We start from the raw sequence: 12580 nt of genomic DNA, 5'->3' as shown, positions 1-12580 counted from the left end.
ATGTGGCCAATATGGAATAGGGCAAGCAGCAGCTGGGCTGCACAGACAGGCAGGCTGATCACCGACACAGGTGGGATGTCCATTAAAGCAAACACCTGACCAAGAGCATTTCTCTTTAAAGTCAGATACTTTTGTTCAATCTGATCACAGAGTCCCTTGTAATTCTCCAACACAGGAGCATTGATTATCACAGCTTTCAGGCCTGATGAAAGTCCGCTGTCCACTGAAATTTTCAACGTTTCTTCAGCAAGTCCATCAGTGGGGCAACCACGCTACAAAACCTTTGCACAAATGTTCGATCAAATCCACACATGCCAAGAAATCGCATTATTTCCCTTTGTCTGGAGGCTATTGGAAACTCAACTCGTCTTCACATCCCGTGTGACCATTCGTCCCTGTCCGATTGTATGGCCAAAGAAAGTGACTTGGGCTTTTCCAAACTCACTTTTGGCGAGTTTATCACCAAACCCACCTCCAGAAGTCGATCGAATAATTCCATCAGATGTTTTAAATGTTTTTTCCAGGTTTGGCTGAAAATTACCAGATCGTCGATGTATACCACACAATTGGGTAATCCTGAAACAACTTTGTTTGTTAACCGTTGAAATGTGACTGATGTGTTTTTCATGCCAAATGGCATAACTTTGAATTGGTATATAACATCTGGAGTCACAAAAGCTGAAATCTCCTTCGCCCTTTCAAATAAAGGTACCTGCCAGTAACCTTTAAGTAAATCCAGTTTGGAATAAAAGCTGATTGTCCCACTTTCTCAATGCAATCCTCCAAACGTGGGATAGGATAAGAGTCTGATCTTGTAACTGCATTTACCTTTGTATAGTCCACACACAACCGTTGGGTACCATCTGGTTTTGGTACCATCACTATGGGTGAGCTCCATTGGCTGCAACCCACTTCAATTATGCCTTTTTAAGCATACTCTCAATCTCTTTGTTAACCTGTACCAATTTTAAAGGGTTAAGTCTGTATGGATGTTGTTTGATTGGAACAGCATTTCCCACATCTACAATGTATAGTCATTTTAGTACTTCCCAATTTATCTCCACAAACTTGCCCACGTGATATCAATACTCTTTCAGGTCAGTCCGTTTTTCCTCTGGAAGGTAACTCAACAATTTATCCCAATTTTTAAGAACATCCTCGTTTTCCAATTTAATTTTAGGTATGTCAAATTCACAGTCATCTGGATTTGGTTCGTCACTTTTGAGTTAAAATCATTAAAACCTCCTTTTTCTCTCCTTCCCTATTTGGTTCGTCACTTTTGAGTTAGAATCATTAAAACCTCCTTTTTCTCTCCTTCCCCTACAAAGTACCTTTTAAGCATATTCACATGACACACTCGGTCAGTTTTCCTTCTATCCGGCGTTTTTACCACATACTTCACCTCACTTAACTTCCTTTCAATCTGATAAGGCCCACAAAACCTAGCTTTTAAAGGTTCACCTACCACTGGTAACAACACTAAAGCTTTATCTCCACTGGCAAAACAACGAATTTTGGATTTCTTGTCCGCTTCATCACATTTTGTGCAACCTTTAAATGTTGTCTAGCCAATTCACCTGCTCTATTTAATTGTTCCCTAAAATTTGACACGTAATCCAATAATGTAATTTCTGATTTCTCACTCACCAATTTTTCCTTAATCAATTTAAGTGGTCCTCTTACCTCATGACCAAAAATTAGTTCAAAAGGACTAAATTTGGTTGACTCATTAGGTGCATCCCTAATTGCAAACAGTACGAATGGAATTCCATTATTTCAATCCTCTGGATAATCTTGACAATAAGCCCTCAACATTGTCTTTAATGTCTGATGCCACCTTTCTAATGCTCCCTGCGATTCTGGATGGTACACAGTTGATTTAAATTGTTTTATTCCTAAGCTACCCATAACTTCTTTGAATAACCTGGAGGTAAAATTTGATCGTTCATCCGATTGTATTTCTGTGGATAGTCCATATCTAGTAAAGAATTTAAGTAACTCCTCCACAATCTTTTTAGCTGTAATATTATGTACTGGAATGGCCTCTGGAAACCTAGTAGACACATCCATTATAGTCAAAAGATATTGATTCCCACTTTTCGTTTTAGGAAGCGGTCCTACGCAATTAATTAGGACGCGTGTAAAAGGTTCCTCAAATGCTGGCATGGGTATTAAGGGCACTGGTTTTATCACTACTTGAGGTTTCCCTATCACTTGACCTGTGTGACATGATCGACAAAATTTAACTACATCTTTATGTAGTCCGAGCCAATAAAAATGTTTCTGGATTTTAGCTCGAGATTTCCTTATTCCCAAATGACCACCCACTGGTACCTGATCCGCAACTCGCAACACCTCCTATCTACCGGCAATACTACTTGATGAACTTCTGCCCACTTTTCATCCGCCTGAATATGTAAAGGTCTCCATTTTCTCATCAAGACATCATTTTTACGGTAATAACACTCTGGTATGCACTCAGATTCATCTTCCGTGTATGCTTTCTGATACATCAGTTTTATTTCTACATCTTTCTGTTGCAACTCCGCCAATTTTCCTGAACTAAAAAAATCCATCTCATCCTCCACCTGTTCTTGTTCATTTTCAACCATCTGATCAAAATAGTTTCTGATAATTGCACTTCCACTTCATCTTCACTCTATGATTTCTCCTCTTGTCTTAACCTGGGACTTTGCGACCTTGTTACTACACAATCCAGAAAAATCCCAAGATATTCGTCCTTCAACACTTCAGTTGTCTGATTTTCCATTGGCTTATCAAACGCAGTAGGCATCACTCCCACCTGCGATCCAGCTATATCATTACCCAAGATAAACTGTATTCCTGGAGAAGATAGTTTCTCTATTACTCCTACTATCACTTCACCACTCTTCACTGAACTTTCCAACCTAACCTGATATAATGGAACACTACTCCTCTCACCTGGAATTCCACATATTACCACCTTTTCTGGCAACATTCTTCCCAAACTACATAACTCCTCATCTCTTAAAGATTGACTAGCTCCTGTTATCTCTTAAAATTGTGACTTCTTTACCTACTCCTCCTGATACACATGAGTAAACTTTACCCACACAAGTAAATTCTTTAAAGAGATCTGGCACCTTCTTATCAATCACCTCTTGATCAGGCTGCACAATCTTTTGCACCTCCTTCGCTTCACTTGGGCTTTCCTTTACCTCTTTAACAAACCCCACTGTCTTATCCTGTTTTACCACACCAGCCTTCCCAGTGCTTTTCTTCAACCACCAACACTGACTTTACATGGCCTAGTTTATTACAGTGAAAACATTTGAAACTTTTCATGTCTCTTCCACCCTCCTTGATTTCTTTTTTAATCTGAGGTACACTCTCCTTATTATCTCCCATCAGGTCACCTTTACTTTTACCACTTGAGTATTTCTCATGTCCCCAGTTTCTATCCCTCACAGGCTGAAACTGATGTCGGAAACCAAGCTTTGATTTATGAACTAATTCATAATCATCTGCCATTTCTGCTGCTAATCTCGCAGTTTTAACCCTCTGCTCTTCCACATGAGTTCTCACTACACCAGGAATTGAATTTTTAAACTCGTCCAAAAGTATAGTTTTTCTGAGAGCTTCATATGTTTGGTCTATTTTCAAAGCCCTCATCCACATATCAAAACTGCTCTGTTTGATCCTTTCAAACTCCATGTATATTTGACCAAATGTTTTCCTTAAATTTCTTCTTTTTTTTTTTAAATTTAGAGTACCCAATTATTTTTTCCAATTAAGGGGCAATTTAGCGTGGCCAATCCACCTATCCTGCACGTCTTTGGGCTGTGAGGGTGAAACCCACGCAGACACGGGGAGAATATGCAAACTCCACACGGACAGTGACCCAGGGCCGGGATTCGAACCCGGGTCCTCAGCGCTGTAGGCAGCAATGTTAACCACTGTGCCACCGTGCTGCCCTTTTCCTTAAATTTCTAAACCTTTGTCTGTAGGCTTCAGGCACTAGTTCATATGTACCCAAGATGGATTTTTTCACCTCCTCATACGTCCCAGATACCCCCTGATGCAAACACTTCACTAGCCCTATCTATCAGCTTTGTTTGAATCAGTAATACCCACATGTCCTGTGGCCATTTCATTTGTTTAACTACCTTCTCAAATGAAATGAAAAAAGCTTCTACCTCCTTCTCGTCAAACCTTGGCAATATTTGGACATATTTAAATAGATCCCCACCAAGCGTTCGACTTTGATGCTCTTTCTCACTATCCTCATCACTATCATCCAACAGTACATTTCCCTTTACGTCTGCCAATTTTAACTGACTGTCATGTTTCATGACCATTTTCTGAAGTTCAAACACACTATCTTTTTCCCTGATCTGTATCTCCCTTTCTCTTTGTTCTGCTAGCGCTATTCTTTCTTTTCTCCTTTCTTCTCTGTCCTTTCTTTCCCCCTCTCTTTTGTATTCAAGCTGCTTTAATTTTTTCTCAAGTTTCATTTGTTTAATTTGCAACTGAATTTTTGCCATTTCCAATGAGTCAAACTGTATCTCAGGCAACTTTAAATGCTTAGCCACCGCCATAATTACCTCATCTTTTTGCATTTTGTCAGGTAATGTTAACTGCAATGTTTTTGCCATATCTAACAGTCTGCTTTTAGTCTCTGTCCGTCAGGTACTGTGTGTGACCGTCTCCACCCCCAAAAACTTCAGAGACTCTGAAAGAGCCATTGTCCACAACACTCCCTACTTAACTGAAATACCACACCTGAAAAACAACCACAATATGCTCACCCCTCAGTGTCTTTAAGTTCACTAAGCTAATCCAATAGATAGACTTTTATCCCGCTTGAGCCCCCAATTTGTTATGGGCCAGGATTTAGAGAACCCCAAAGTGTATCAACCTTTAATAGATCGTGGTATGGGGAGCACACGGCCCACTCTACAGGAGTGGTACAGCAGAAATGGAAATGTATTTTTTAAAGCAAAACAATGTTTATTCTATGAACTCAAGTTAACCTTTTTAAAACAAAGAGTGAACATCTTAGCAACCATTAATTCAAATACAACCCCCAAAGAATACAACACTAAGTAATGCTTAGGTAACTTCCCAAACAACATCCAGAAGACAAAAGAAACACATTAGGTTTACATTCACTACTGAGAACATTTATAATTCTGAATTCACCAAATGATCAAGAGATAGTCTTTTGATGGTAGAGAGAACAGCAGTACACCTGCTTGGCCTGGCTTCAGCTCCAACACCGAAAACGAAACTAAAGCACACCCTGCAGCAAACAGCCTAAAACGAAAGTAAAAAGCCGACAGACAGCCCAGCTCCACCGACACTCTGACATCACTGAAAAACACCCATTTCTTAAAGGTACATTTCTTAAACACCCATTTCTTAAAGGTACTCTCACATGACAAGAGACACTCTGGATAGCAATTTTATCCCACTTGGGAGGTTAACCTCGGTGTACATTCGAGCATTTGAACTTGAAGGAAATCTCATTTGCGAATATTTACAAAATATATAAATAGATGCATCTTAAATTGAAATGGTCATTTCCATGCAGCAGAGTGGCGCAGTGGGTTAGCCCTCCCGCCTCACAGCATCGAGGTCCCAGGTTCGATCCCGGCTCTGGGTCACTGTCCGTGTGGAGTTTGCACATTCTCCCCACGTTTGCGTGGGTTTCACCCTCACAACCCAAAAGATGTGCAGGGTAGGTAGATTGGCCTTGCTAAATTGCCCCTTAATTGGAAAAAAGGAATTGGATACTCTTAAAAAAAAAAGAGAGCATGGGAAATATTGCAAACTTCTCTCATTTGCAGATTTACCATTTCTGAAATGTTTCAATTTATTAAAATATAAATTTAGAGTACCCAATTATTATTTTTTTCCAATTAAGGGGCAATTTAGCATGGCCAATCCACTTAACCTGCACATCTTTGGGTTGTGGGAAGCCCACTCAGACACGGGGAGAATGTGCAAACTCCACATGGACAGTGACCCAGGGCCGGGATTAGAACCCGGGTCCTAGGCGCCGTAGTCCCAGTGCTAACCACTGTGCCACATGCCCTCCTGAAATGTTTCAATTTTAATGATAATATTTTAAAACATTTATGTGACGTCTCCAACGGCACAAATCTGCAGCTTGTGTAACAGAGCAAGGGTTATGTATCACTACAGTGCCTTTATTGATTTAGCAGGATATGGGTTAATCATTGCACATCTGCAGAGGTTACGAAGTTAATCACCATCTCCATAGTTACTTTTGATTCAACCACTTATATTTATATAGAACTCTAATGTACGCATATACGATTTTTGTCTGTTGCTTAGTGTAAGAGTGTAGAAAAAGGGAAGAAACAAACTAAACCCTAGATACAGTATAAATAATGAAGACGGATGTGCAAAGCAGGTTTTGTATGTGAACTGCAATATGTTGAGTTTGTGGGCAGCAAGACAGTGGTGTAGGGGAGCGAGAGATGCAGTGGCATTATCACTGGGCGAGTAATCCAGAGACCCTGAATCATGCTCTGAGGACTTGAAGTCAAATCCCGCCATGGCAGATGGTGAAATTTGAATTCAGTAAATATCTGGAATTAAAAGTCCAATGGTGACCAGGAAACCATTGTAGATTGTCATAAAAACCCATCTGGTTCACTAATGTCCTTCAGGGAAGGAAATCGGTCGTCCTTACTTGGTCAGTCTACATGCGACTCCAGACCTACAGCAATGTGGTCGACTCTTAAATGCCTTCAGGAGTGGGTAATAAATGCTGGCCCAGCCAGCGACGCTCTCATCCCATGAACGAATAAAGAAAAAAAAGACTGTTTAGAGTGAACAAATCGGCTCTAGTGGCTCTCCATCCTGAAACTCTCCAGTTCAGTCTTGGAACTAGTGAGCTGGAAACGTTCTGAGCCATATCGGCCGTGGGGTGATTTCTGGGCAGTTTGCTCTAGACTTCTATCACACCTCATAGGCAGCTGCAGATTGCAAAAGGGGTTGACGTGAGTGATAGAGAATAAAGGAGAATTAGGTGAAATAGAGAACAAAGAACCACAGAAACTGATCCTATCCAACAGATACAATACACTTGCTACTTTTGAGGATAAGGATAAAAACTGTCAGAAGGATGGCTAGAATGCACACCATGGCACCTTGAAAGAAGAGGATGTCAAAAGGAGGGGCCGAGTGTGTCAACAGGGGGAATATTGGAGCTGTTTCGGTGTTTGAGTCTTTCTCGGGGTACAATGTAAATGTAGACAAGAGTGAGTATTTTGTGGTGTCTCAGGGCCGGTTGGGATTCTTGACTAGGTTAAGTTGGAACTGAGGGGAAGGATGGAGGGGTTCTACAATTCATGGGCATTATTCATTATGCACTTTCAAGAATTGGATAACATCGAACATTAGTTGTTTTTTTTTGGGGGGGGACTATGCGTTAATGGTGACTATGGGTGATTTATTTGTTTATGTTAACATGCGGGCAGTTGTTTGGGGGTTGATGGGAGGCTGGGATTGTTGTTTTTGATATGGGGATTGACATTAAATTCGTTATTGCTTATTGTTTATTGTTGGTGGGTGTAAATTTGGGAGAAAATGTGAAAAAGGAGAATAAAAATATATATTTTTTAAAAAGGTATCTCATAACATCCTTGGGACATTCTCACTTTTGAAGTGCAATTTTCATGTGAGAAAACCTGACATCCTATTTGTGGACAAACAACAAATAGATAAATGACCAATAATTTGGTTCAGATGATGTTGGTGAGGGAGGAATGCTGGCCAAGACATCAGTGGAATTCACTGCTCTTTTGCACAGTGCACGGCCCTTGGAAAGAGCACCCTACTTTATGAGTCTTTTATTTGAAGTAGATGGACCTTTAGTTTAACCAAAAAGTGGTACCTTCAACAATAGAAAACTCCTTCAGTATAGTACTGAAGCATCTGCCTGGTTCATATGCTCGAGTTCTGGAAACCTGAGAATACAATTCAACTGAGAGAATACTATCAACTCAGCCAACGGAGGACTGCATTCACATTTTTATCAATGACTTGGAGGAGGGGGCTGAAGAGTGGGTCAGTAAATTTGCTGATGACACCAAGATTGGTGGAGTAGTGGATGAGGTGGAGGGCTGTTGTAGGCTGCAAAGAGACATTGATAGGATGCAGAGCTGGACCGAAAAATGGCAGATGGAGTTTATCCCTGATAAGTGCGAGGTGATTCATTTTGGTAGGAAATATTTGAATGTGGATTATAGGGTCAACGGCAGGGTTCTGAGGAATGTGGAGGAACAGAGAGATCTTGGGGTTCATATCCACAGATCTCTGAAGGTTGCCACTCAAGTGGATAGAGCCTTGATGGCGGCCTATAGTGTGTTAGCGTTTATTAACAGGGGGCTTGAATTTAAGAGCCGTGGGGTTATGCTGCAACTGTACATGAGTGAGACCACATTTGGAATAGTGTGCGCAGTTCTGGTCACTTCACTATAGGAAGGATGTGGACGCATTGGAAAGAGTGCAAAGGAGATTTACCAGGATGCTACCTGGTTTGGAGGGTAGGTCTTATGAGGAAAGGTTGAGGGAGCTAGGGTTTTTCTCTTTGGAGCGGAGGAGGATGAGAGGCGACTTAATAGAGGTTTATAAGATGATGAGGGGGATAGATCGAGTGGACGTTCAGAGACTATTTCCTCTGGTGGATGTAACTGTTACAAGGGGGCATAACTATAAGGTTCAGGGTGGGAGAAAAAGGACGGATGTCCGAGGTAGGTTCTTTACTCAGAGAATGGTTAGGGTGTGGAATGGACTGCCTGCTATGATAGTGGAGTCGGACACTTTAGGAACTTTCAAGCGGTTATTGGATAGGCACATGGAGCACACCAGAATGACAGGGAGTGGGATAGCTTGATCTTGGTTTCGGGCAAAGCTCGGCAGAACATTGAGGGCTGAAGGGCCTGTTCTGTGCTGTACTGTTCTATGTTCTATGTTAGTTCCTTTCTTATCTGTCTATTCATAGCCTGACTATCACATGCAATGGCTTCTAGCCAAAGCATTAGGATGTGGAAGGAATGTTGTGAGCAACCCCCTCAATTATAATGCATAATTATGGGTAGTTCTCAATCACACGATCTGTCAAATTTAATTACTTGTGTCAGCGACTTCCTCAGTACACGAAATTGTTGGCTTCATAATGAGGAGCATGAACTATGTTGTTAATGGCAGCTTATAATGAAGCAGCTGGATCCACAACGTCGGTTGCCGAATTATCTAATCAGGTACCACAGAATCGTAGAATGGCAAGAGGCCATTCGGTCCATCATATGTTAAATGTCAGATAAATCCAAAACTAATCCAACTGCCCACATTGTCCCCATGGCTTGCATATTTCTCCACTTCAAATACTATTTAGTTTTCTGATACATGCAACCTCTCTCCCAACCTGAAGTCATTCAAGCATATCGATGGCAATGATAGTTGTTCACAGATGAAACACTATAGAACGGGAGAATTTACAGCAAAGGAAGCCATTCAGCTCATAGGTTCTTCTACCAATACTAGTTTCTCAACAGCAGCTACACTGAGCCCACTTGCCCCTTTCCTGTATCTTTTTATATTCTTCCTTTTAAAACACTGAACCACTTTCATTTCAAATGATGTTAATAATCACTGTCTCAACAGTTTAAAGCATCCTATGTGCTAAAAGCTCATTAGAGAACAAATAACTTGCTCATTGATCTTCTAATGATAATCCTGCTCTGATCTTCTAACCAGTAGCGACAATCCCTCAGTGTTTACCCAATGTTGTACTATGACCTCCATTTTCATACTGACCTGTAATAAGGCTTAGTACTGTTGGCACCTGATCCAGCAGCAGTTTTCGGAGCTCCTCCTTCCGTGCCACACTGAGATCTTCCCGTGGGCATGCTAACTCCTCAGAGGTAGTCTTCAACATGATCAGACCCAAAGGCGTGGTGGAAGTAGCCTGGATTAGCTAAATAGGAAAATATTTTACAGCTTGCAGGGAACCAGGCAAATAGATGTTGCTATAACACTCAATGTTCACAAGTGACTTGAAATAGTTCAGCTCAGCAGCAGACACATCTTCCTCATCCTCCCTCCTCCCCCTGACACACACCACTTGCTGCAGCTTAAATCAGTTAGGCAGATAAACCTAGCAGGAGGGGCACCGAGACTGATCAAGAGCTTTATCAGCTGAAGATGAAGCACTCTCTTTTAAACTGCCCTCTGACAGGCAACTCTGAGACTAATGCTAACTATGAGACAGGAGACAGGCAAGCTGCAACATTTGCCTGACCCAGTGCAACTGGAGAACCTTACAATTTGAACGCACTGACTTTTGCAAAGCCGAATGAAGGTCTGCAGCTGTCCACAGTCTGAATCTCAATTCTGACCTTGGTCAGGCCCAATTAGCTGATGTAAATTAAGCAGTTTGATGCTTTCAGTGAGACTAACAAGACTCATTAAAAAGTTAGATAGATTTGACACCCTTGGTACCAGCTGAGTCTGCCACTTTTAGTTGAGACAGGTTCAGAGCACCACAGCTGCACACCAACCCTATCTGCAGCCTCAAGCAGTATGTGGTATACCAGCAGACAATTAGCAACTCTACCTGTCACTTAACTGATGTGGAGGGAAATGGAAAAAGCTGGATTAGTAGTACACAAACCTAACATTGTCTTTTTTTAATTTTGAAAGGCTACTTGAACATTGCCCATTACCCCCAAGTGAATTGAGATTCAAAATTAAGGAAGGGACACTTCAGTTGTATGCAACTGTGGTCAGATCTTATCTGCAGCGTACCGGGTTCAGTTCTGGACGCCAATCATCAGCCTTTTTGAGTGGATACAAGGCAAATTCAGCAGTATAATACCAGGACTTGAAAAGTTAGATTATGAGGAAAGGTTGCACAAATCTAGCTTGTATTCCCTTGATTTTAGAAAGTTGAAAGGTAGTTATCTACAGGATTTACAATGATGAAAGGTATTCAATAGGGTAAATAGAGAAAATATTTCCTCTGATGGGGCAAATCTAGAACAAGGGGGTACAACATAAAATAGAGCTAGGCAAATTTAGGAGTTAAAGCAAGAAGAATTTCTTCAAAGGGTACGGACAGGTACAAGGTGCACATGCTATAATGTTGCCAGCAAAGGACTTGTTTCAGGAGATCAGTTTTATCCTTGCAGGAAATTACATTAGTAACAGATTATATTATGGCAGTTAATGCTATTACGCCATGATATACTGGTAATTACAGGTGCATCCAGATCAATAGCTTTTACACTTCCCTTGCCTACCTTACCTGTAATGTGCTGGTGAAAAAATCATGGTAAAACATTGGCCAATCCTGCCTCCCGATATCCACAATTACTTTACACAATTTGTTGCGAATGAAATATGGCATTGTCTTGTGGTGTGCCAACAGAAGCTTGGGTAGACAGCTTCGAATCTCCATTTTGTCTTGAGACTGGACTCCCAGCCACATCTTATTGATCAGGTTCTGGTGGCAGAAGCAGTCAAGTTTTTTTTCATGAAGTTAATGCAAACAATTAACCCTGAACAAAATACAGGTTTAAATTAGAGGTAAAAGAGTCTATGACCTGGCATAAAAAGCAGCAATTTCTAACTGCTCTACTAGCTAGTTTGTGTCATTTACCTTTAACCCCTGCCCAATTTATGGGGTCAGGACCCTTTGCTCACACTAATTCAACATTAGTTTTATAAAATGTCATGGCACAGTTATGCAATGTTGATTGGACTGGAGATATCAACGGCTACTTTTTACAACCCATACGCCACCTTGCACAGGGAGGAAACTAACACTATGTTCCGGAGATTAAACGGGCGACACGGTGGCACAGTGGATAGCACTGCTGCCTACGACGCTGAGGACCTGGGTTCAAATCCCGGCCCTGGGTCACTGTCTGTGTGGAGTTTGCATTCACCCCACGACTGCTTGGGTTTCACCCCCACAACCCGAAGATGTGCAGGTTAGGTGAATTAGCCACGCTAAATTGTCCCTTAATTGGAAAAAAAATACTTGGGTACTCTAAAAAATTTAATTTTTTAAAAAAGAGATTAAGATTCTATCTCCACACCACCTTCAGCCTCACTTTACAATTCAGCCTACAAATTTTACGTGGTGTTACTGGACTTAGTTAGAAACCAGCCAAATCATCACTGTCCTGAACATGACTAAAACTGGAACTTCAAGCCCAAGTCGCTGTTAGGAAAACAAAAGTAGCTTTAAGAGATTTATATTTGTAATGGTAAACATTAGAAATAAGGTATAGTTTTAGGTGGGTTTAATGTTTCTGTGCCTGGAAAGGCAGAGAAACAAATTCATGCTGGGAAAACATTTTGATGTGTGCGGAGGTTGATTTCAGTTCAAACTAGGATTCTATTTGATAGAGCGTTATACAGCATGAAGAGTAAATGTGGTTGTTTGGCAACGAGAGGCCCTTATAAGGAAAGAAAAAAAAACTTTCCTTGGTTCTTTCGTTTTAGCTGGAAGTTACAGCAATTTGTAAATAGACAGTCGGAGAGGAAACAACTCCCA

At 41.1% G+C, this 12580-nt stretch overlaps 1 protein-coding gene across 2 annotated transcripts in view; it reads right to left on the bottom strand.

Moving 5' to 3' along the window:
• Positions 1-12580, bottom strand: part of xpo6 (exportin 6) — a 157333-nt gene that overhangs the window by 75388 nt on the left and 69365 nt on the right. The window contains exons 4-5 of one of the 2 annotated variants that reach the window (XM_072481372.1): positions 11324-11521; positions 9835-9994 (exon numbers count right to left, since the gene is read on the bottom strand). In XM_072481372.1, the coding sequence (XP_072337473.1) occupies positions 9835-9994; positions 11324-11521 (358 nt within the window). The remainder of the gene's footprint in view (positions 1-9834; positions 9995-11323; positions 11522-12580) is intronic. The other variant, XM_072481373.1, reaches the window with a different exon arrangement.

This window comes from Scyliorhinus torazame, chromosome 17 (assembly GCF_047496885.1).
Source record: "Scyliorhinus torazame isolate Kashiwa2021f chromosome 17, sScyTor2.1, whole genome shotgun sequence".
Lineage (NCBI taxonomy): Eukaryota > Metazoa > Chordata > Chondrichthyes > Carcharhiniformes > Scyliorhinidae > Scyliorhinus > Scyliorhinus torazame.
Note: the sequence above shows the minus strand (reverse complement) of the source record. Positions and strands in the feature narration are given on the sequence as shown.